General features: G+C 42.4%; 1 protein-coding gene across 2 annotated transcripts in view; it reads right to left on the minus strand.

Annotated features, from left to right (window-relative positions):
* The window catches only part of LCP2 (lymphocyte cytosolic protein 2), a 200,844-nt gene that overhangs the window by 141,301 nt on the left and 35,120 nt on the right, over positions 1-24,423 (minus strand). For both annotated transcript variants that reach the window (XM_033927610.1, XM_033927609.1), the window contains exon 3: positions 12,634-12,680. In XM_033927610.1, the coding sequence (XP_033783501.1) occupies positions 12,634-12,680 (47 nt within the window). The remainder of the gene's footprint in view (positions 1-12,633; positions 12,681-24,423) is intronic.

Here is a 24,423-nt window from a genome sequence, read left to right on the forward strand (position 1 = left end):
ATTTAGTTTAGATTTCTTATGCTTTCAGTCAGACTTTCTGGGTCACCAGGCCGCACAGTGGTATAAATTATTATCTGGCTATTCGAATAAGAAACCAAAGACTGGACTTAGAGATATTTGGAGCATTGAGATTAAGCATCAAATTAATGCGTCTCAATGGCCACGTATTTGGTCTTGGAGGATGAGATGTACAATGTCTGCGTCTATGAGACAAACATGGTTTTTCCTGTTGCATAGAGCACTCTGGACCTCTGTTCGTTTACAAAAATTGGATTGCTCTAAGTCTAATAGATGTTGGCATTGTCATCTCGAGGCTGGAACTTTAGATCATTTATTGTTTCATTGTCCATTTATTAAAGCTTTTTGGCAGTCAATTTGGGATCAAATAAATTGTATGCTAGAAAATCATGTAGCATTGTCATATGACACAATTTTATTTGGCATGTCTATGAGAGCTAAAAGCCAATTATCTGCTAATAATAATAAACTTTTAATGATTTTAACAGGAGTTGCCATTCAACAAATAACATAACTGGAAAGATTGCACAAGATTAAATTATTGTTTTTGGTGGAACTCGGTGTGTCACATGTATAAAATGGAAAGAGCGCTTGCAGTTCAAAATGGATATTTTAATAAATTTAAGGATGTGTGGGGGCCATTAATAAGGTATTATAATGAATAATCAGTATTTTCCCTACTTACTTAATTTATATTGGTTTGTGGGTGGAGGGTGGGTTTTGGGGTTTTCATTATCAAATTATAAAACAAATGATCTAAATTATTATATTATATGAATATAAGTTTTGGGAGGGTGGGGTAGGATATAATCTTTTTCTTGAGAAATTGTAGAGCTTCAAGTGATGTTGTACATTAATTTGATGATTTTATTGTACACTTGTTGAAAGATTTAAAATGAATAAAGATTTATTAAAAAAAAAAAAAAGTTTAATTACCCTCAGTATCTATATGCACTAATGGATGCACTTCGTAAGGAGGTTGGCTTCACACATTTTCCAGGTCATCCTTGGAAAATAGCTGTACGTGGAACAGCAGTGGCTATTTCTACAAAGATATACTTTGGAGGAAAGTCGGGAGAGGGGAGATATAATCCCGTTGCGGAACCTGGGCTCTCTCCAATTATTCTGCAAACAACTGAAAACTTGGCTTTTTACCAAATTGTAACTCTATTCCTCCCCCCTTTTCCTCCTCCCTTCTACACATAAGAATCATGTAAACCTTTACCCTTCTCTACCTATTATTTAAGTTCTTGTAAACCGTGTCGAGCTCCATATTCGTGGAGATGATGCGGTATATAAACTTAAGGTTTAGATTAGATTAGATATGTTTAAATATCTACATGGCATAAATGCACATGAGATGAGTCTTTTTCATTTGAAAGGAAGCTCTGGAATGAGAGGACATAGGATGAAGTTAAGAGATAATAGGCTCAGGAGTAATCTAAGCAAATACTCTTTTACAAAAAGGATGGTAGATGCATGGAATAGTCTCCCGGTAGAGGTGGTGGAGATAAAGACTGTGTCTGAATTCAAGAAAATATGGGACAGGCACTTGGGATCTCTTAGGGAGAGGAGGATGCTGTGGATTCTGTGGATGGGTAGAGTGGATGGGCCTTTTGGCCTTTTTTGGTCCTTTTTCTTAGACATTTCTGGGCCAGAGCCCTGCCTGGTTTTGTGCTCAAGTTCTATCTACTAGAGTCTCCGTCAAAGCTCACTCCAGCCCATCTTAACCATCTCAGCCATCGAAGCCCTCCCCACGGCAGCAACATGGACTACAACTCATAGGTTCACTAAGCATTATTGTATAGATACTGCATCTCATGCAGATTCTAACTTTGGATAAGCAGTTCTGCAATTCATTTTATGAAGCTTCAACTCTACACCTCCTCCTTCGAAGGTAAGAGTTTGTGTTTTGTCTTATTATGTTATCTGTTACTCTCATAGCTTGAGCGTCACCAGTTGTGTGGCTGACATTTTTTTTAATTTTAAAATTTATATACCATCTACACCTAAAACTGTTTACAAATAAACATGCATACTAAAATAAACAAAATAATAGGCACCATATCTGCTCTGCTTTCTATCTCTAAGTCTGCTTCCACCTCATAAAAATGCTGCCACAAATAAATGAGTCTTCAAGAATTTTTTGAATCCAACCTTAAAAGCACACATCCTCAACTGACCCAAAAAGGGATTCCAATTTAACCCCAACATCTGCATACCTTGGGTTCACATTGCATTTCAAAAGGGAAACATTTTCTGATTTTAGTGACTGACCAGGTTGATAAACAGCCACATCCTCCTAAAATACACTGTAATATTGTGATATAGAATCCATGGGAAAAATAGAACTTGCTTACCTGTAATTCGCCACGAATAGATGATCATTCAGCTACACAATCCCTCCCACCCTCCCAGAGTTGCTGCCAGCTACACACATAACTAATAGGGGGCGTGCTTCTTACTATTTATACTGTAGTACAGTAGGCATGAAGGGTGATGCAAGTGCAGGCACCTCTCTTCCTCCGCAGTGTTCTGCGGCACACTTGGAATCTCAGGAGGCACACTAGTGTGCCTCGGCACACAGTTTGAGGGGAAGGGGTAAAATGCGGATCTAAACCCGTACAGCCTTAAAAATCTGAGGTCCGTGGTGTAGGTCCATGTCCCTGCCGCTTGTAGTTTCTGTCGCTGACAGACCTTGATTGAGATTTGAGCGCTGACGGATCCGTCTCAGCATAGGGAGGGAAAAGTGTTAGGATCCGTCAGCGCTAAAAATCTCTTCGAGGTCTGTCAGAGCCAGAGACTAGTACTGGACTTTGGAGACTTCTTTTCCATAACGCACATCCAAAACCTATGTCCCCGCTCTCTTGGCTTCTGCTCTGCCGCTCCAGCACTAGTGTCTGGCTCTGACAGACCTCGAAGAGATTTTTAGCGCTGACGGATCCTAACACTTTTCACTCCCTATGCCGAGACGGATCCGTCAGCGCTCAAATCTCAATCAAGGTCTGTCAGCGACAGAAACTACAAGCGGCAGGGACACGGACTGACATGGACCTCAGATTTTTAAGGCTGTACGGGTTTAGATCCACGAGGTCCGTCAGGTCCGTGAGGTCCGCGTTTTACCCCTTCCCCAGTTTGAGATACACTGGGCTAGATGAACTAAGGTTAGCGATCGTCATTAGAGAAAAAATTTGTCCCCGTCTCCACCCCGTCCCCGCAAACCATCTGATCCCATCCGCACAAGCCTCGAATAGTTTTATACTGAACTTATTTTATTAAAGTATAAAAAGACACAATATTCTGTACAATTGTCATTTTATAAATCAAAGTTCTGGCTGCCGAACTAGAGGAAGAGATCTCCAGCTGGCAGGGCTTTGTTTATAAATATTTATCAATAGTCAACTTAATTCGTGCCACACTCTGCTGTGCTTAGATATTATCAGTATCACTTATTGCTTACATAAATTTCATAGATATTTATTCATCTCATATATATTATTTCATCTCTTCCTGGATCATTGATGGATTATTGCCTTCACTCAAAAATTATATATATTGAAGCCATCTATTTTTGATGATATAAATGATCATCAACACAACTAATATACTACTTTATCCTAAAGCAAAAAAAAAGAAAAGAAATAGAAATTTTTTTCTACCTTTGTTGTCTGGTTTCTGCTTTCCTCATTCTATTCCTTCCACCCACTATCTGCCTTCTCTCTGCCACTTCTATATGTGCCTCTCCCTTCCATCTCTTCCTCCCCCCCCATTGGTCTGGCACCCATCTTCTTCCCTCCGCTCCCCCATAGTCTGGCATCTCTGTCTTCTTCCCTTCCATCTGTCCTTCCCTCCCCCAGGTGGTTTTTAGTATCTCTCTCCTCCTTTCCTCCCGTCAGATCCGGTATCTGTCTCCCCAATCCAGCATGTACCTTTTTTCCTTTATCCCCTCCTTCCATCAAGTATGTGCTCCCCTTTCTCTCTCCTACCCACTTTCCTTCAGCGTCTTCTCCCCACTCTGTCCTCCCCATTTCCCTTCAGTGTCTGTTCCTCTCACCCCTCCTCCTTTCTCTCCACTTCCCTTCAGCGCCCTTTGCGCGGTCCAGCAGCCCCCTCCCGATCACCGCAGTCCAGGCATCTCCCTCCCTTCCCCTCACCTTCACTGGCAATTTCCATTGTCTCCAAGCGACCCAAGCCTGTTTCTCAAGTCATGTGCAGCTGCCCGAAACTTCTCCTCTGATGCAACTTCCTGTTTCAGAGGAGAAGTTTCAGGCAGCCGCGCGCAACTTGTTTAAAGGCTCATACCACTCGTAGACAATGAAAATCACCAGCAAAGGTGAGGGGAAGGAAGGGAGGGAGGGAGATGCCCAGACCATGGCAATCGGGAGGAAGGAGGGAAGGGGCTGCTGGACTGCGCGATCGTGAGGGGGCTTTACCCGTGGCGACCATTTTTTTCCCTCCCCATTTTCTTAGGTTACCCACGGCTAGCCACGGGTAACAATCATCGTGTCATTCTCCAGCTGAAGTGTAGGGTTGGTACCTAGTGGTGTTGGGAACATTAGAAGTAAAGTTAGCTTGCAAACTTAAATAAAATACATCTGTTTGGATTTTTCCTGGATCTTTTTGTTTTGAATGATTTCTCTAAGGACAATGCTTCTAAATGGATTAGTTTAATGAACTGCTTTCCTAAGCCAGGGTTGAACATGGCAGTTAGAAACATGAAATGCTCCATTGATTCTAATTGTTACAACAACTAACATTTTAAGGATATGCACTGCAATCAGATGGTAGTTCCAGTAGTGTGCCCTGAAGCCAGGTGATTTTCCCTTGCCTTTAGCACAAATTACATATAGCAGCTAGCAAGTCAGAACTACCAGCTGATCCCTCTGTGAAGAAGTGTGAGTTGGCAGCTTTGTGACCCTCTGGCTGCACTTCAAAAACATTTTCTTTTTCTTGGTTTCGCAATAGGACATTGAGGTGTACTATTATATACAAGACTTCAAAATTTGTATATTACAAGAACAAAGATTTCAACCTAGCATTGCACTGCAAATGTTCACAGAAATGCAAGTTCGGTGCTGCCCCTAAACCCCAGCTTTGTGTATTCTTGTCATATATCTTGTATCATTCAAATTGGTGTAGCAAAGCTCTCTCCAATATTTATTTGACTGTTCAATTTAAGTTTTTATTTATACCAATATCAGTCCACATAGCATGCTTGTGTTTTAAGTTATAGATTGGGGGGGGGGGGTCTTTACAGAGAGCATGTAAACTGCATGAAACAGAGATGCGAGCATAGGTGTTGTGTGTGTTGCAATTAAATGCCTTCCTTGTGCCCTATGTCAAATCTCTCTATCCCCCTCCATGCACCATCTCTCCCTTTCTCCCCTCTATTATGTACAATTTCATCCTCTTCCCTCACCATGCATGTCTCCCTCGCTTCCTCCTGTGCCACCATCTTCCTCTTACCTTCCCCTCCCCTCGTGCCACCAACTTTCCTTCCTCTTACCTCTTCCCTCCACTGTGCCACCAGCTTTCCTTCCCCTCCTCCCCTGTACTCGAAGGTAGGCTTCTTTGAGTTGCAGAATTGGCAGTGACTCTCACATGTTGCCTGCTGCAAACCTGGAAGTCTTGGGCAGGCAAGCAGGAGGCAGGAAAGGAGGAGGAGAGAAAAGCAGAAGGAGAGAAAAGCAGAGAAGAGAACAGGAGAGGGGAAGAAGGAGAAAGTGAAGGCAGGAAAGATCAAGGGGCATCGGCGAGAGGTAGCTCTGCCCACCGCCCGACGACATCGACTGGAGCTCCTCCTTAAAAGGGGAGGAGCCAACAGAGCTCAATTAAACAGGTTTGGGCAGGCAAGCAGGAGGCAGGAAAGGAGGAGAGAAAAGCAGAGAAGAGAACAAGAGAGGGGAAGAAGGAGCAAGAGAAGGCAGGAGAGAGCAAGGGGCATCGGTGAGAGGTAGCTCCGCCCACCCCCGATGTCATCCACCGTTCGGTGCGCGAAGGCGAGCATTAAAGGCACTCGCCTTAGCGACAGAGCCTTTGCGAAGGGCCTTAAGAAGGGACGAGCAAAGAAGAAACACTAAGAAAGGACACCTACACAGGCAAGTACCACAAGGGCAACAGGACAGACAAGCAGTAGATAAACAAACACAGTAGTAGCAGAGGGCAATCACAGCAGACACAGAGGACACACACAAGCAACAGGGGTAGCAGGTTTAAAATCAAGAAAAGGACTTCACAGTAACACCGAGGACGCTACACAGATTCCTACACAAGGAGAAGCCACTTCAGATGACAGACCGGCAAGCAGACAGCAATGGATGCAACAGACAGTGTTGAGCTACCCAGTTTTCTGCACTGTTTGCCATATGTATGACTACCTCTTATGTATGCACTCGATGCAAGGAACTGGAAGGCTTGAAGAAGCAAGTCAGACTCCTGGAGGGCAGAATACTGGAACTAGAAGCACTTTGAGCAGTGGAAGAGGAGAACAAAGAGGCAGAAAACTTCATGACAGAGGAAACCGTTGAGGAAGAAGTCAGGGAGTTAGAGAAGTTCATCGAACAGGCATACAGGGAGGCCGTGGAAAATCACCAACAACAGTGGAGCTGCCAAGATGCACCTACAATGAGCGAGGACCAACATACACCTACAGTGATGAGGACCACCTGGAGGACAACCACAAGGAAGACGAATCCGGTGCAAGCCAATGTCAGGATGAGGGAAGATGGAAGTGCACAGAGGACATGGACCTAAGGCTGGAGAGGTGGTCATACACCAGGGACACGAACCTGCGGCTAGAGAGGCAAGAGAAGATAGAGATGACAGCAATCATCGTGGGGGACTCCATCATCAGACAAGTCGACAGCCACATAATAGGAGGAAGACAGGATTGGCTGGTGACCTGCCTACCGGGAGCCAAAGTAGAAGATATAGTGAGCCGCATCGACAGGATCATTGACGGCGTGGAAGAGGAAGATACAGCGGTGGTGATCCACATGGGGACAAGAAATGTGAGCAACAGGAACTACAGTAGGGAAGGACTGAAGGACCAGTTTCGGATGCTAGGAGGGAAGCTGAAGACCAGAACGCCGAGGGTAGCGTTCTCGGAGATCCTGCCGGTAACCAGGGCCGACGAGAAGATGCAGATGGAGCTGCAAGCAATCAACGCATGGATGAAGTGCTGGTGTGAGGAAGAAGGATTCCACTTCGTGCACAACAGGATGACATTCTGGGGGAAGAGCAAGCTATTTAGAAAGGATGGACTCCACCTCAGCAGAGACAGAATGAGGCTACTTGCAAGCAACATCAAGAGAGAAGTTGAGAAGTTTTTAAAATAGGAAGAAAGGAAAAGCCGACAGTCGACCAAAAGTCGATGGTTCGGGAACTGGTATACCCAGAGGATACCGTGCAGGAAGATAGCAGGGAAGACTCACTGGATCATAGGCAAGACAGAAATCCTGATGGATCGAAAGGGACACGAGGGAAGGAAATGCAAGAAAGTAACAGGCCGCAAACTCAAGTGTATATACACGAACGCAAGAAGCCTAAGGAATAAGATGGAGGAATTGGAAGCTATGGCACAAAAGAATAACCTTGACATCATCGGCATCACGAAAACATGGTGGAACGAGGAAAACGTCTGGGACACTGTGCTATACCGCAGAGACAGAGTAGGTCAAAAAGGTGGGGTATTGCCCTATACGTCAAAGAGGGAATTGAGTCTACCAGAGAGAACATGCCGGAAACGAAAAATAAGGTAGAGTCTCTATGGGTCAAAATTCTGGGATCAAATGGAATGGAAACAAAGATCGGTATCTACTACTGGCCCCCGGGGCAGCCTGAAGAAATTGATGGAGAAATGATGGACGAGATTAAAGTGCAAGGGAGGCAACGCAGTTATCATGGGTGACATCAATTATTCGGGGATAGACTGGAACCTAGGCACCTCCGGCTACAATAGGGACACAAAGTTCCTGGATGCTGTAGGCAATTGCTTCCTGGAACAACTTATCAAGGAAAATACAAGAGGAAATGCAATTTTGGACTTAATTCTAAATGGACTATGAGGACCGGCACAAGGTGTAGAAGTAGAAGAGACGCTGGGAAGCAATGATCACAATATGATCCACTTCAGCCTGGACACAGGGGCAAAACATTGATCCAGAATGACAGCCACAGCACTGAACTTCTGAAAAGGGAATTACAAAGGGATGAGACTCATGGTGGGGAAGAAGATTAAGAAGAGGATAAGCACTGTAAAAATGCTAGAGCAAGCATGGTCCCTTTTTAAGGACACAGTCACCGAGGCGCAAAATGTATATATACCGTGTATCAACAAAAGATCCAAGAGGAAAAAGAACAAGGAACCGGTGTGGCTCACCGTAGCGGTTAAGTAAGCGATCAGAGACAAGAAGACTTCGTTTAAGGAATGGAAAAGGTCAAAAACAGAAGAAAACTGGAAAAAGCACAAACATCAAAGGGGCCAAAAGAGACTACGAGGCAAAAATAGCCAAGGAGGCAAAATACTTCAAGCCGTTCTTTCGATATATTAAGAGGAAACGACCCGCGAAGGAAGCAGTGGGGCCATTGGATGACCATGGAATAAAGGGAGTGCTAAAGGAGGACAAAGCCATCGCCGACAAACTAAACACATTTTTTGCATCTGTATTTACCGAAGAGGATATGCACAACAGGCTATATGCAGGAAACGAAGACGGGAAACTGACAGGGTTGATGGTTGGTCTAGAAGAGGTATACAGGCAGATTGATAGGCTTAAAAACAATAAATCCCCAGGACCGAATGGCATCCATCCGAGGGTAATCAAGTAACTGAAAGGGGCTTCAACTAATAACCAATCTGTCAATCAAATCAGGAAGGATTCTGGAAAACTGGAAAGTGGCGAATGTTAAGCCGATCTTCAAGAAAGGTTCGAGGGGAGATCCAGGAAACTACAGACCTACGAGTCTGACCTTGGTACCGGGAAAGATGGTAAACGCGCTGATAAAGGACTGCATCATTGATCACCTTGACGGACACAATCTGATAAGGACCAGCCAGCACAGCTTCAGCAAAGGTGATCTTGCTTGACGAACTTGCTGCACTTCTTCGAGGGAGTAAACAGGCAGATAGACAAGGGTGACCTGGTTGACACCGTATATCTGGATTTTCAGAAGGCGTTTGACAAGGTTCCACATGAACGAGTACTTCGAAAAATTGCGAGCCATGGAATCGAGGGTGAAATACTCAGTGAATCAAAAACTGGCTGGCGCATAGGAAACAGAGAGTGGGGCTAAATGGACAATACTCGGATTGGAAAAGCATCACGAGTGGAGTGCCGCAGGGTTCAGTGCTTGGCCAGTGCTCTTCAACATATTTATAAATGACCTGGAAATTGGTACAGGTGTGGTCATTAAATTTGCAGACGATACGAAGTTATTCAGAGTAGTGAAGACGCAGGAGGTTTGCGAAGACCTGCAACATGACAAAAACACGCTCAAGAAATGGGCTGTGACATTGGAAATGAGGTTTAACGTGGATAAGTGTAAGGTGATGCACGTCGGTAACAAAAATCTTATACACAAATAAAGGATGTCCGGTGCAGTACTTGGAGAGACCCACCAGGAAAGAGACTTGGGAGTATTGTTCGACAAGTCAATGAAGCCGTTCGCGCAATGTGCGGCGGTTAAAAGGGCGAACCGAATGCTAGGAATGATTAAGAACGGGATCACGAACAGATCGGAGAAGGTTATCATGCCGCTGTACCGGGCCAAGGTACTGGAATACTGCATCCAGCACTGGTCGCCGTACATGAAGAAGGACAAAGTACTACTCGAAAGGGTCTAGAGAAGAGTGACTAAAATGGTTAAGGGGTTGGAGAAGCTGCCGTACAGTGAGAGATTAGAGAAACTGGGCCTCTTCTCCCTTGAAGAGGAGACTAAGAGGGGCCATCATCGAAACATTCAAGGTACTGAAGGGGATAGACTTAGTAGATAAAGACAGGTTATTCACCCTCTCCAAGGTAGAGAGAATGAGAGGGCACCCTTTAAAGTTAAAAGGGGATAGATTCCATACAAGCATAAGGAAGTTCTTCACCCAGAGGGTGGTAGAAAACTGGAACCCTGTTATAGGGGAAAACACCTGCCAGGGATTCAAGACAAAGTTAGACAAGTTCCTGCTGAACCAGAACGTACGCAGGTAAGGCTAGACTCAGGGCACTGGTTTTTGACCTAAGGGCTGCCGCACGAGCAGACTGCTGGGCACGATGGACCACTGGTCTGACCCAGCAGCAGTAATTCTTATGTTCCCCTCTGCCGCGGAAAGACTTCCAGGCAGGCAGTGTATGGGAATTGCTACCAATACCAGACACAGTGAGATTCGATGCTGATATGGCCGGCATGGCAAGATTCTGCGTGGGTAAATGGAATTCCATTCCTCTCTCCCTCCCCCAATGCAGCACTTCCCGATTTCCCCCCCCCCCATCGTGAGACCTCAACTTTGAACCTCCTAAAGCAGCAGCGGCGCCAGTGAACATGCTGTTTTCGGCCAGCCCACCAGGACTTCCAAATTTCCAAGTTTTACTTACATTTGATACAATGCATTGGTAATAACATTTAAGTGGTTTATAAATTAAAATAAAATTTTAAAAATGTAATGGAAATTAGAAATACAATCTGTAATAGGATAGGAAAGAAAAAAGGTTTAAAATGTTGTTGTTTGTGCTTAATCCTAGACTGTTCCCTACACGTCCGCTATGATCAAAGTTTTTAGCCTATCAACCGAAAGCATCCATATAAAGAAATGTTTTTAGGTGATTTTTAAATCTTTCAAGGGTAGATTCCATTTGGATATAATTTGGAAGTGTATTCCACAATTATGAAGCAACAATATGGATGAATATGTGATATGTCTGTGTGATGTCATCAGTGATGCAGCAGAGGGAAGGCCTCGGCGGGCAGGCCAGGAGCAGCCTGTTCACCATTGCTGCAGCTTTAGGAGACCCAGAAGAGACTCAGGACTCACTGAAATGGTGAGTCTGATTTTTTAAGGAAATAAATCGATTCAAATCAATTCACCAAAGTGAATCGATGAATCGAGCAGCACTACTAAGCAGCAGTTCCTGAACAAGAGCTACAGGTATATTTCACAGTGAGGTTAAGTAAAGAGGTTAAGTGCTAGTTTTACAATCTGCATTGAGCAGCCTCTGTAATTGTTACTTGGAGTGTACGGCTTGCAGAGTGCTGCTTTCTTGATGTGAAATATGAACCCTAAGGGAGTTGTTTTCTTAGCCTTTGAGTTCCAGCACCTTCTGGAACTCAAGATTCAAAACAGATCTCTGAATGGGGGTTGCATTGTAAATCATGTGTGACATCATCAGAGTTTATAAAAGATGCTGTCTTAGGCAGGAGTTTGTTTTTTGGGCAATTTACACCATCAAATCTGGATTCCTATTTACAAAGGAGTCTACATAATTGGAGAACTAAACAACAACTTATCATCTTGTAATAAAAATAAGAGATATAAACAGTTTGTTATTTTCTATTTTTCTGAGTTCAAGAAGAGCCTTTCTCCTGTTCCAGAGAGAAGGAAAATAAACTTGACGTTTTGGTTCAAACATCCAGTGTGGTCTGAATCATTAAAAAGAGCGCTTTCTCTGGCCTGCCAGCTCAAGGCCCAACCTATAAAAATTACACAAAATTAATTTATTTCATTTTCAATCCCGTCCTCCCCAAAGAGCTCAGAACGGGTTTTAATAAACTAGAAAACATAAGATGAGACATAGTAGCAAACAAATGGAAAGGTAATTACAATCTTTTTATAGGGAAAAAGGAATAACAGGGAAGGGTAGAAAAAGAAGCAGCCTATTGCCTATAAAAGCATTGGATTAATGAAGAATATTCTAACAGTTCAGAGAAATAGTCTGGTTTAAAATTTCTGGAAGGAATGTTATGTCCTAAAGGGCAGAGAAAGATTGTTCAAGTGTCAGGGCAGTGACATTGAAGCAGGTATTCCTGATGGCATCAAGCCAGATGATGGGATGGGGCAATCAGAAGATGTTATTGGAAGGAATGCAAGATTCATCATAGCATATATGAGAAAATCAAAGTTAGACGAAAAAGAAAGACCCTGATGTATCAAAGCAAGACCAAAAAGGAATGGCCCCTCCCCAGGCTTGTTTCATTTAGATTGTTGGTCCAATCCTTGGTGCTCAGAATCTTGGATTATTGTAATTCTGTCTATTTGGCAGGTTATTGTAAGAATCAAAATAGATTACAAAGAATCCAGAATGCTGCTGTTCGCCTGAAGAAATTGGACCACATTTCACAATATACATGTTTGTCTTGGGTCAAATATAGTGTTAATCCGGTCCTGAGAGCAAAACAGCTGTCAAGTTAAGCAGAAACCACTGAATATTTTTGCCTGTATTCCAGGCTGATGGATATACCTAGATATTCAGTACTTGGAGCCGTGCATATCCCAGCATTGAATATCTGGAATTAGTTCAGTCAGTGGCTGGAAGCAGCTTACCAGCTGCTTATTTCCATTGTCTAAATATCAGCATACCTTTTTTAATTATTATTCTAAAAGTTCCACATAAAGGAAATAATTCTACTTACGGAACTCGTATTTGTGGAAATTTCTGGAAGTTATTTTCAGCCATGTTCTGAAAGAAAAATGCAAGGAAGAGCTATGACATGGTTCTGCATGATAGAAACCACATTTTTCTTGTTTTTCCTTTTGGTATACATGTACATTACCCAGTAAAACCAAACAAACATATGTCATTAGCAGAAATACTGTGCTATCTGTATAGTCCTAAGGGGTCCTTTTATCAAGCTGCGGTAGGGATTTAACACGTGTAATACCGCGCGTTAAACCGCCTGCCACGCTAGCTGCTAACGCCTGCATTGAGCAGGCGTTAATTTTTTAGCCAGCCACGGGGGTTAGCGCGTGATGAAATGTCCGACGCACTAACCCTACTAGTGTGGCTTGATAAAAGGACCCCTAAGAGTTGATCAACAGGACCTTAGTGCCATACCACTAAAGACATTCTTCTTGGCTTTCCCTTCTCTGGTTTCAGTGTACTCAAATAATGATGTCATCAACACCATTATTATGATGCGGTTGCAAAAATTTAGAACTTAAAATATGACCCAAGAACTGTGAAAGGGAGGAGCCTGAGGTATATGAGCCAATCAGGGCCTTAGGCCCCTCCCCATGCATCACATGGTGCTCTGAGGAGGGGCCTAAGGCCCAGTGTCATTGCGGGAGGAGCAGGAGGTGTTTTTAGTACCTCTTGTTCCCAATTTCCAGGGATGGGGGCCTCCGGTGGCAGGAGGGAGTGGGCATCCCTCCTGCTCTTTTCTTTGGGGAGGGAAGGGGGAGGTATTTGCAGGCAGGAGGGAGTGGGCATACTTCCTGCTGTTTTTTTCAGGGAGCGGGAGCACCTTTGGGGCAGGAGGGAGTGGGCATCCCTCCTGCTGTTTTTTTTGGAGGGGAAGGGTAGGGGGGAGGTTTGGGTGGGTCTATTGTCTGGGGATGGGGGTGCACGATTGTTGGGGGTCATTGGGGAGGGCCGGTGGTGGGAGATTTTTTTTCTTTTTTTTATGGAACAGATATTTTACATATGTAATACACGCAAAATATCCCACATCCCAGGAACCCACAATAAAAAAAGAAAATCTTCTATCCCTCTCTTCACAGCCATGTTTCCAAAATGTTAAAATAAACTTTTCCTTTTTACATAAGAACAAAAGAATAGCCTTACTGGGTCTGACCAATGGTCCATCAAGCCCAGTAGCACATTCTCACGGTAGCCAATCCAGGTCACTACTGCATGGCCAAAACCCAAAGAGTAGCAACATTCCATGCTACTGATTCAGACTATGGATTTTTCCAAACCTTTCTTAAAACCAGTTACGCTATCCACTTTTACCACAACCTCTGGCAACGCATTCCAGAGCTTAACTAGTCTATGAGTGAAAAAATATTTCCTCCTATTGGTTTTAAAAGTATTTCCCTGTAGTTTCATTGAGTGTCCCCTAGTCTTTGTAATTTTTGACGGAGTGAAAAATCAATCCACTTGTACCCGTTCTACTCCACTCAGGATTTTGCAGACTTCAATCATATCTCCCCTCAACCGTCTCTTTTCCAAGCAGAATAGCCCTAACCGTTTTAGTCTTTCCTCATATGAGAGGAGTTCCATCGCCTTTACCATCTTGGTTGCCCTCCCACCACCATCCTCCCATCAACTGTTTGCTAAACCACTGAACAAAAAACAAAGGTCTGTGATAAACATATCCCAAAGCTAACATATTCTAGTTGATAAATTGTTTAAAACCCATTTTTTCTACCTTTGTAGTCTGGACATTTTATTTTTCCATCATGTTGGTCCCATTTTGTCACTTCTGCTTTCCTGTGTCTTCTGATTCTCTTTCTAGTGGTTGCTGCCCTTATGCCTTTCCTCCTCCTGTCTTGTTTCATTCCCTCTCTACAGTACACCTGCCTTTGATATACACTTCTCCCTCCATATTCGCAGTTTCAGCATTTGCGGTTTCGATTATTCATGGTTTTTAGCTTGCTGGCTCCTCCCTCCAAATTACATCAGCTTGCATAGAGAAATTGCTGATTCCAAGCGTTTACAGAGCAAATCGCTGATTCCCAGCACTTTGTTCACCGTGTTTTGCCTCTCCTTCAGGAATAGGCCGGGTCTCCCACCATGTTATTTGCAGTTTCACTATATTCACGATGGTTTTTAATAGAAAACAGCAAAAAACATATGAAAAGTTATTCACGGTTTTTCTGTATTTGCGGTTCTGTTAATCCCCTATCACAGCGAATACGGAGGGAGAAGTGTATTGATCTTTCCTTTTTAGCTCTTCTCACCCTTTTTTTCTTTTCTGCCTCTCCATCCACTCATATTTTACCCTTCTTTTCACTTTTCAGCTACCTACCAACGTTCCATCTCCATTTCTCATGCTCTAGCTCTCCCATTTCCCGTCTCACTCCTTTCCCAGCCTCCTGTTTCATTCTTTCTATTCCCCATTACCACCACTGTACTCTCTTCTCTCTCACTGTTGTCTCATTCATCTTCTTGTCATCCCCATTTTGACCTCTTCCACATGGCTTCAACATTTCAAGAATCCCCCTCCCTCTCTCCACTTGTCAGGCTATATTGCTCTGTTCCTTTCTCCCCATCCACTTGCATTTCTTATCCCACCTCTCTTCCTTCCTGCCCTCCCATGGGTTCATTACATTATATTACATTACAGATTTCTATTCCGCCATTACCTTTCGGTTCAAAGTGGATTACAAAAAGAGTTATGGAAGAAGGGTTACAACGTTAGATCAGAGAAGGTTTCCAAGAGAAGGAAAAGTAGGATCTGGGGTTAGGGTTAGGGGGGTTAAGCTTTATCATGGTATTAAGCTTTATTAAGGGATTTCTTGAAGAGTATAATTTTTATTTCCTTTCTGAACATCTTGTAGTCTAGGGTTGTTGTCAATAGGTTGGAGATTTGGTTGTCTATCTTCGCTGCCTGAGTGGCCAGTAGTCCGTTGTATAGTTTTTTCCGTTTTACTTCTTTGATTGGGGGGTAAGTGAATGGGGTGTGTGTTTTTCTATACCTGGTAGAAGTGGTTTGGATAAGGCGGTCGTTTAGGTAGGTTGGGCTGTCTCCATTTATAGTTTTAAATAGTATACAATAGAATTTAAATTGTATTCTTTCCTGGATTGGAAGCCAATGAGAATTGATGAATGCCTCAGTAATATGATCATGTTTTTTCAATGAATAGACGAGTCTCAGAGCTGTATTCTGAATTGTCTGTAGTTGTTTAATCATTATTGCAGGGCAGGGGAGGTAGAGGATGTTGCAATAGTCTAGGATACTTAGGATTAGAGATTGTACTAGGAGCTGAAATTGTGTTTTTTCGAAGAATTTTCGGACTTGTCTAAGGTTTCTCATAATTGTGAAAGATTTCTGTATTGTTTTGTTAATTTGTGGTTGCATGGTGCAGCCTTTGTCAATAGTCATACCTAGAAGTTTTAGGGTGGTTTGCAAAGGGTAGTTGATAGAGTTGATTTCTAAGTTGGTTATGGTTGGGATTTTGTTATTTTCTAGGAGGATGAATTCATCTCTTCTTTTCCTCTCTCTCCCCTTCAATATTTCTCCCTCTCTTTTCTGTTCTTCTTTCCTACCACCTTGATGTTGAATAAGATGAAAGGAATACAAGAGATGCTGCATCTCTTTCTCCCTTCCACCCCAGATCTAACATTTCTCTCTCCCTTCCTCCCCCAATCTAATATTTCTCCCTTCCATCCCATAGCCCAAGTTCTCTCCCATTCTCTTCCCAACTGCCCTCCTATCTCTCTCCTTTCCTTCCTGATCCACCATCTCCCCCTTTCTCTTCCCAACTACCCTCCCATCTCATATCTTTCCCTCCATCCCCCAGGTCCACCATCTCTCTCTTTCTGGTTTCTGAATTATCCGACTTTCACTTATCTAACAAGGGATTGGTCCTGTTTACGTTGGTTAATTAAAATTGTACTGTATTTACAGAATAGTGCTTAAGTACAATGCTGGCATTTACATATTTGTAAATATTATTCTAAATGTTTACATGCATAATTGGCAAAGAAATGTTATGCTCTCAGGATCCTAAGTTTGGATGATAATAGTGGACAAATTTAAGGACCCAACTTAGGTGCCTAAATTTAATAAACTATTTATTTTGAATATGGGCCTCATTGTGACTCCTCCCTTGGCATCTCTGCTCTCATCCCATTACATGGGGCTTCCAGTACTATATGTATTATTGATATATGTATTTATGTATATGTGAATTTATTTTCAATAGATTTCTCGTATTTGCACTTTTAATTATTAATAATAATAATAATAATTTTATTTCTTATATACCGCCAAAGCCATAGTAGTTCGAGGCGGTTTACAACGAAGAAGGGCTGGACAATCAGCGAAAATGATACAAAGGTACAATCAGAGAAAATAGGTGCCAGAGAAAATTGGTACAAATAGAGATAAAAGGAACAATCAGCGAACTGTGGTACGATTGGCGAAAAAATGGTAAAGTCAGCAAAAATAGGTACAGTCAGGGCAAAATGGAACAGGGAAGAAGGTCAAGACAATCTGCGTAAAGGATAAATCCAAGAATGTAGGTATAACAATGGGGGGGGGGGGCAAACAGCAGGTGAAGAAGCGGTTTAATGGGTAGCAGTTTAAAGGGAAGCAGTTTAATGGGAGGCGGGACAGGTGAGATAGAAGGGGCCATGGGTAGGGCAGGGGTCTTAGGGTATGAATCGGGTGAATTAAGTTTTGTATTATTTTAAATTTTTAGTAAGTATTACATTTTTAAAAAGTGGATCTAAGACCTTAGAAATGGAACAATAGCAGTGGGTTTCATGCACAGCTTTGCTATTCTGCTTCTGCTTTTCAAAAATATTACCATTTCTAGTTGAGTAGCTTCTACTCAGTTATCAGCACTAGAGCTGTAAAGGGATTTTCCACAGGCATGATCTCACTTTTATTGCTGCATCATTGCTAAATGTTGTAAAATGAATTGAAAATAGAAATACAATTCAAATAATAGCCAAGGCATAATGCCAACTTTGATGTCCACTTCTGCATAAACAGCAAGCTCCCCTTCTGCAACCTCCATGTCTTTTCAAGGTATCAGAGTAGATACAGTAAGAGGTCAACTCTTAAAAATGCTCATATGATAGTGTTGATGAGTTTCAATTTTTAGAATAGAAAACTAAGGTGGAAACAAAAAGGGATGGTGGCTGATCACCTCTCACTCTGTACCACAATGCAAGCTTATTGATACTCACAGGCACATATCAAGTTGGGTAAAAGATGGAAAAATTCCCTCTGGGCCTTTTAAAGAAGAACAACAGCTATGAAGCTGCAAAAATGATAAAGATCATTTTCTCCATGCTAATTCCAGAATTGAAAAGATGGTATAGTCCCCTGTCCCAGCACATATTTGCTGCTTTGTGGACTCAGACAAAAATGAGGATATCACTTGACCTGCATGAAAGGCTGGATTATTTACCAATTCTAGAAAGTGTGATGGACCAACAGCCCCTTCAATCTTATCTCTTCACCACATCCATGCTGATTTAAGTGGACATAACAATGGGGAGAGGGGACATTTAAGGCCCCTAGCCTGTATAGTACTGAACAACACTGAGAAAGGTGCCACTGCTTCTACCCATATATATGCTGTCAAACTTATAAACTCCTGTATGTATTTCATGCAGCCAATGTAACAAAGCCACTACATTATATAAGTGTAGGTCAAGTAAATTGACCCCCCCCCGCCTCTGTTTATTCCTAATTATTCTATTAAAGCCAATTCATACCTGCTTAGATTTCCATATGAATGAAATCACTGTTTCCCTATAGATACCCTCATTTATGAAGTTTAATGTAGAGAAATGCAAAGTCTTGCATGTAGGGAACAGAAACCCGAAGTACAGCTATACGATGGGAGGGCTGGTAATGGGTGTAAGTACCCAAGAAAAGGACTTGGGGTAATAGTGGACAAGACAATGAAGCCGTCGGCACAGTGCACAGCGGCCTCTAAGAAGGCGAACAGGATGCTAGGTATTATCAAGAAAGCTATTACAACCAGAACGAAAGAAGTTATCCTGCCATTGTATCGGGAGATGGTGCGCCCGCACCTGGAGTACTGCATCCAATATTGGTTGCTGTACCTTAAGAAGGATATGGTGATACTCGAGAGGGTTCAGAAAAGAGCGACACGATTGATAAAAGGTATGAAAAACCTTTCATATGCTGAAAGATTAGAAAAACTGGGGCTCTTTTCCCTGGAAAAGCGGAAACTTAGAGGGGACATGATAGAGACTTACAAGATCATGAAGGGCATAGAGAAAGTGGAGAGAGATAGATTCTTCAAACTTTCGAAAACTACAAGAACAAGAGGGCTTTCGGAAAAATTAAGAGGGGACAGATTCAGAACCAATGTTAGGAAGTTCTTCTTTACCCAAAGGGTAGTGGACGCCTGGAATGCGCTTCCAGAGGGTGTGATAGGACAGAGTACGATATTGGGGTTCAAGAAGGGATTAGATAATTTCCTGAAAGAAAAGAGGATAGAAGGGTATAGATAGAGGATTACTATACAGGTCCTGGACCTGATGGGCCGCCGCGTGAGCGGACTGCTGGGCATGATGGACCTCTGGTCTGACCAAGCGGAGACACTGCTTATGTTCTTATGGTCTTTATTTTCTATACTATTCTCCCAGGGGAGCTTAGAACGGTTTTCCATGAATTTATTCAGGTACTCAAGCATTTTTCCTGTCTGTCCCGGTGGGCTCACAATCTATCTAATGTACCTGTGGCAATGGGGGGATTAAATGACTTGCCCAGGGTCACAAGAAACAGCATGGGTTTGTACCAACAACCTCAGGATGCTGAGGCTGTAGCTTTAATATTAATAATAATAATAATAACAGTTTATATACTGCAGGATCGTGAAGTTCAATGTGGTTTACAATGATTAAAAGGTATTACAGATTGAGTGGAATAAACAAAGTTTAGAGTTAGTGAATAACAGTTCTAAAGATCATTTGTTGAGGACAAAGATTGTATAGGTCAGTTACCCAAGTACTTTAGGAACAGATGTGTTTTTAGGCGTTTAACCACTTTAACCACTGCGCCACACTCTCCCCTCATCTCTGTATTTGACCCATAGGGACATTATCTGTAAAGGTATAGTATTTTTCATAACAGTACCATTTTGACCAGTGTCACTCTGCCCAGAAAAGAGACAGGCAGCTCTCACCATCTCTGACATAAAGTTCTTGTGGTATCCAATTTAGTTGTTACAATTTTTTGATACAAAATATTATTGTCCGAATGCACGTATACTATAAGATATTTTAAGCTGCCCTTGGACCATGTTAATGGGAAAGAGGAACCACTGCTGCAAATGTTGGACACTGCCAAAGCCTCCGATTTTTCAAAATTTTTAAACCAGAGGAAAAACCCAAAATATTAGATAAGGGATATCAACCGGGAACCTCAAATGAGGTCTGACCAATGAATATAAGCATATCGTCAGCAAAAGATTAGTTTTAAAGGCCTGTGAGCTAACATTTGTACCCTGAATTGAAGGCTCTTGCATAATCTGAGCTGCTAAGGGCTCCAATGAGAGAACAAATAATATGGGAATAAGGGGCCTCCCTGGCGCATGTCTCGCTCCAGCCTGAAAGAAGGGGTTAGATTCTCATTGATAAGAATTTGTGCAATGGGCCCCTATAAAGTACTCCAACACCTGTCAAAAACTCCCCCATAATAGCAAATTCAGGAAGGATTTTGTCAAATGCTTTCTCAGTGTTGAGACTGGTGGTAATTGTATAGTCCTTCACCCAGTCAATAGGAGTCAACCTGCTTTTTTCCAAACCAGACAAGCAGAGAACTTGACATAAAACCTGAAAAGGACCCATCATCTTAACTCCCAAACCTTTGTAATATTCTGGGCTCAAACCATCCAGACCCAGAGCTTTCACCAGCTTGAGGTGAATTTCAGATCCCATAATTAGAGAGTTTAGTAATTCCCTTTGCAATGTGTAGTATGGGTTTCTTGTTGGATATATGTATAATAAATTAGCATGAGTAGTTTGAAAATTGCCCAAAAAATGATTGTGGAGGCATACCTGCCTGGGACAAACCCAGTTTGATCTGGGTGAATTAAAAAGGGAAGAAAATTTCCTAAACAAGTAGCCAAAATAGTCACAAAAAAATATCTTGGTTGAGGAGGGAAATTAGTCAATAGGAGTCAACCTGCTTTTTTCCAAACCAGACAAGCAGAGAACTTGACATAAAACCTGAAAAGGACCCATCATCTTAACTCCCAAACCTTTGTAATATTCTGGGCTCAAACCATCCAGACCCAGAGCTTTCACCAGCTTGAGGTGAATTTCAGATCCCATAATTAGAGAGTTTAGTAATTCCCTTTGCACTTGAGACAAAGACAGGAATCCAAAATTGCGGAAAAAAATTCCTCTCTAGCCATATTGTCACAGCTGCTCTTGTCATATAGAGCTTTATAGAATTTGGATCAAACGTTATACCTCATTTCTTATTTTAAAAATTTGCTTGACTGTGCTTAGTAACTATATTCCATCAGGTTGGCTTAAAAAACAGAACACACTGCAAAAGCTCAAAGAATCTCATGGAAAACATTAGGTCCCAGCATCCTCCTACATCTGCTGGAAAACCAAATCCTGAGCTCTTTCTTTCAGGTATTCTACAGCAGCTTATTATATCACCAGAAACCAGTGCTAGAAATTCGTCCCTGTGCCTCCATAGTTATCATGTGGGTAATAATCTGTTTGGTCTCCCTATGTTTAATTAAGGCAATAGCTTACAAATTTTATTTCCCCACCTGTGCAAGTTATACTTATACGTACATCTCTCAATGCTTTAGCATTTAACACTTCATTAATCTTTGCCCGAGTGGGGAAAAACTGTTGTCTAATGCTGTCTGAAGGTTTTCTCCTTAAAAATTCTCAAAGGGAATGTAGAATCTTCCCCCTCATGACCGCCTTACTGACCTTCCAATATATCACTGGGGATACATCTTGAGGGCTGTTGTCCTTTAAATAGAAGTCCCATTCAGTCTTCAAAAAAGACCTGAAGTCCAGATCCAAATAAAAGTTGGCAGCATTCCCACTCTACACAGACCCAGTTCTACTCAGACACCACTCCATCTTCTATACCCACCCTGCTGCACAGTGCCAAAAGGGAAGGGCCAAGAGGATATATTCCAAACGAGCATAGACCACATGAACATAAGAATATAAGATATAATCATATTCATCCAGGTGTATGGTGTGCTATATAGTATGTCTAAAAGATCCATATCCCTCACTAGGAAATTCACTCCTTTTCCCAAATATCCCTTTGAATGGGGCTTAGACAACTTGCAATCAATGAGAGAGTCAGCCATGATATTAAAGTCCCCTCTGAGTACTAATTGGTATTCTTGCAAGGGAGCTAAAACAGTCAAGTTTCAAGTTTATTTAAATTTGATAAAATCGCTTTTTCAGAAATTTCAAAGCGATGAACAGTCAACAGATTGGAAAAAAATGTATGGGAATACACATTAGAAGCACAGAGCACACTTCTTCCTAATAATTTTACTCATCCATAGCACGAATCACCCCTCTGCATCTTGATAAGGTTGTGTAACAAATCAGCTTATTGATTAGAATAGCAACCTGCATAAAAGCACATTTATATTTAAGCATTTACAATAGTACGTTTTACAGGTGAATGGATTCCATCCATGTTTAGAATTGCAATTTTCAAACTACTCATGCTAATTTATTATACATATATCCAACAAGAAACCCATACTACACATTGCACACAGGTGATGTCCCAGCCCCCATGCACAATGGTAAAACATCATGACTGAGGCCTCTCTTTGAAAATTAAGCCCCGGGATCTTGGAGGTCTCCTTCCCCACCCTAACAACCTTCCCAGTTCCCTGAGCCCCACCCTTCCCTCTTTCCTCCCCCCACCTCCCATCCCTCCCCTCCATATCATAACTTTCATACTCCCTCCAATCCTTACACACACACCCACACCAAACACTATTGTCTCTACACACTCCGGCATATAACCCACCAAACCCCACAGAATCATACAAATAGTTTGACTCTACCAATCTCATCCCTCCCCCCTCCCAACTCCCATATACCCACAAAATACCATGACTGTTGCACAATAAATGAAGTGTCCAAAAAATATAAACAGCATTTTGATATACTAAGACCTATAGTCAGCAAACATCAGATGATGCTGCTCATGGGAGTGCAAATTATAACACCATAGTTTCAAGATGACAGGCCGAAAACAGTATAGGAACATGTGGGCACTGTCAGAGACAACGGCAAAAATCCTGCACGTGAAACCCATTGTAGCACACCAACCATTATTGGCAGGATCAATGAAACTGAAGTCGGACTGACTGGTACAGTTCAATTCTGTTCTGAAAAATCCCCAAACTCACACCTCCACCGATCTCAAGATACTTATGAGAAAATGGGCCCCTGTTTAGCGGGAAGTTAGACCACAAAAGTATGCAGGTCTACCACTTTTGTTAAGGTGAGAGTGTGGTTTTCATGCACAATGTGTACTCTTGCTGGGTATTAGAAGGCAAATTTACACCCCTTGCAAACTGCTGAGAACAAAAAGATGCAAGAGTTTTACACTGTTCCATCACCTTCAAAAAAATATCTTGGAAAATAATTTTTTTGGCTTTATATTCCACTTTGTGTTGCCATCTTTATAAATCTAATAGCTTCGTCTTCACTGCATAACTGAGAAACCGTGCAATAACAGACCTCAATTTCAGGCCCTACTCCCACCTCTGGCCGATGCGATTCACACATTCTACATGCACCGAACCCATGCTTTGAGGTAGGGCCAGTGTTTAGGGGAGCCAAAGCTCTGAAAATTATAGCAACTCAGTCTTTTACATTGTCATGCAGGTCAACAATACAGGTATTCTTACATCATCCACAATTTTCCTGGTCTTCAACCCCGATCCATTAAGGTTTAAACTTGGGCTTCCACCAATTCTAACTTCTTCTCTGTTGTCACCAGTCTATCTTCCTGGGTAGAAATAAGGGACTCCACCTCCTGCAATCATGCTGCATGGCCAGCTTGCTATGTGTTTTTCATGTTTTGTACATCTTACATATATATTTTTTGCCATGCTCGAATACTATGGGGCTCATAATCGAAAGAGAAAAACGTCCAAAAACCGGCCTAAGTTGGCACTTGGATGAACATTTCTCAAAAACATCCAAGCGCCGATAATAAAACCGGGTTTTGGACGTATTTCTAAATGACCTAGGCCTTCATAGTGCTGCTCAACGTCCAAAGCTAAACAGGGCATTTCGAGAGGCATGTAGAGGGTGGGAGTTGGCGGGACGTGGGCCAGCTTAGACTTAGTTGTACAGCATGTATAACCAAAAGTTTAACAACAGAGCCTAGACAGAACTTGGACGTTGTGACTTAGACCAAGTGACTTAGACCATGTAAAACATGTTTTACATGGTCTAAGTCACTAAAACCCACCTAAACTCACCAGATAAGCACTGAAAACAAAGATCACAGACTCCCACACACTAACCCAGTGATCACCAATCCCCCCCCCACCCCCATAAAAATTTTATTCACAATTTTAAATTTCAGCCTCCAGACCATCAGCACCTGGCCGCCTGGCATAGGAAGGCCTAGTTGTCCAGCCCAGAGGCAGCTTAAGTTGTCTTGGGGGTTGGTTAGGGACCCATAGAGAGGAGGACCCATGCCCATAAGCCCCTGTAATCATTGCATTGATACTGAAACATGTGC

Source organism: Geotrypetes seraphini, chromosome 18 (genome assembly GCF_902459505.1).
Source record: "Geotrypetes seraphini chromosome 18, aGeoSer1.1, whole genome shotgun sequence".
Classification (NCBI taxonomy): Eukaryota; Metazoa; Chordata; class Amphibia; order Gymnophiona; family Dermophiidae; genus Geotrypetes; species Geotrypetes seraphini.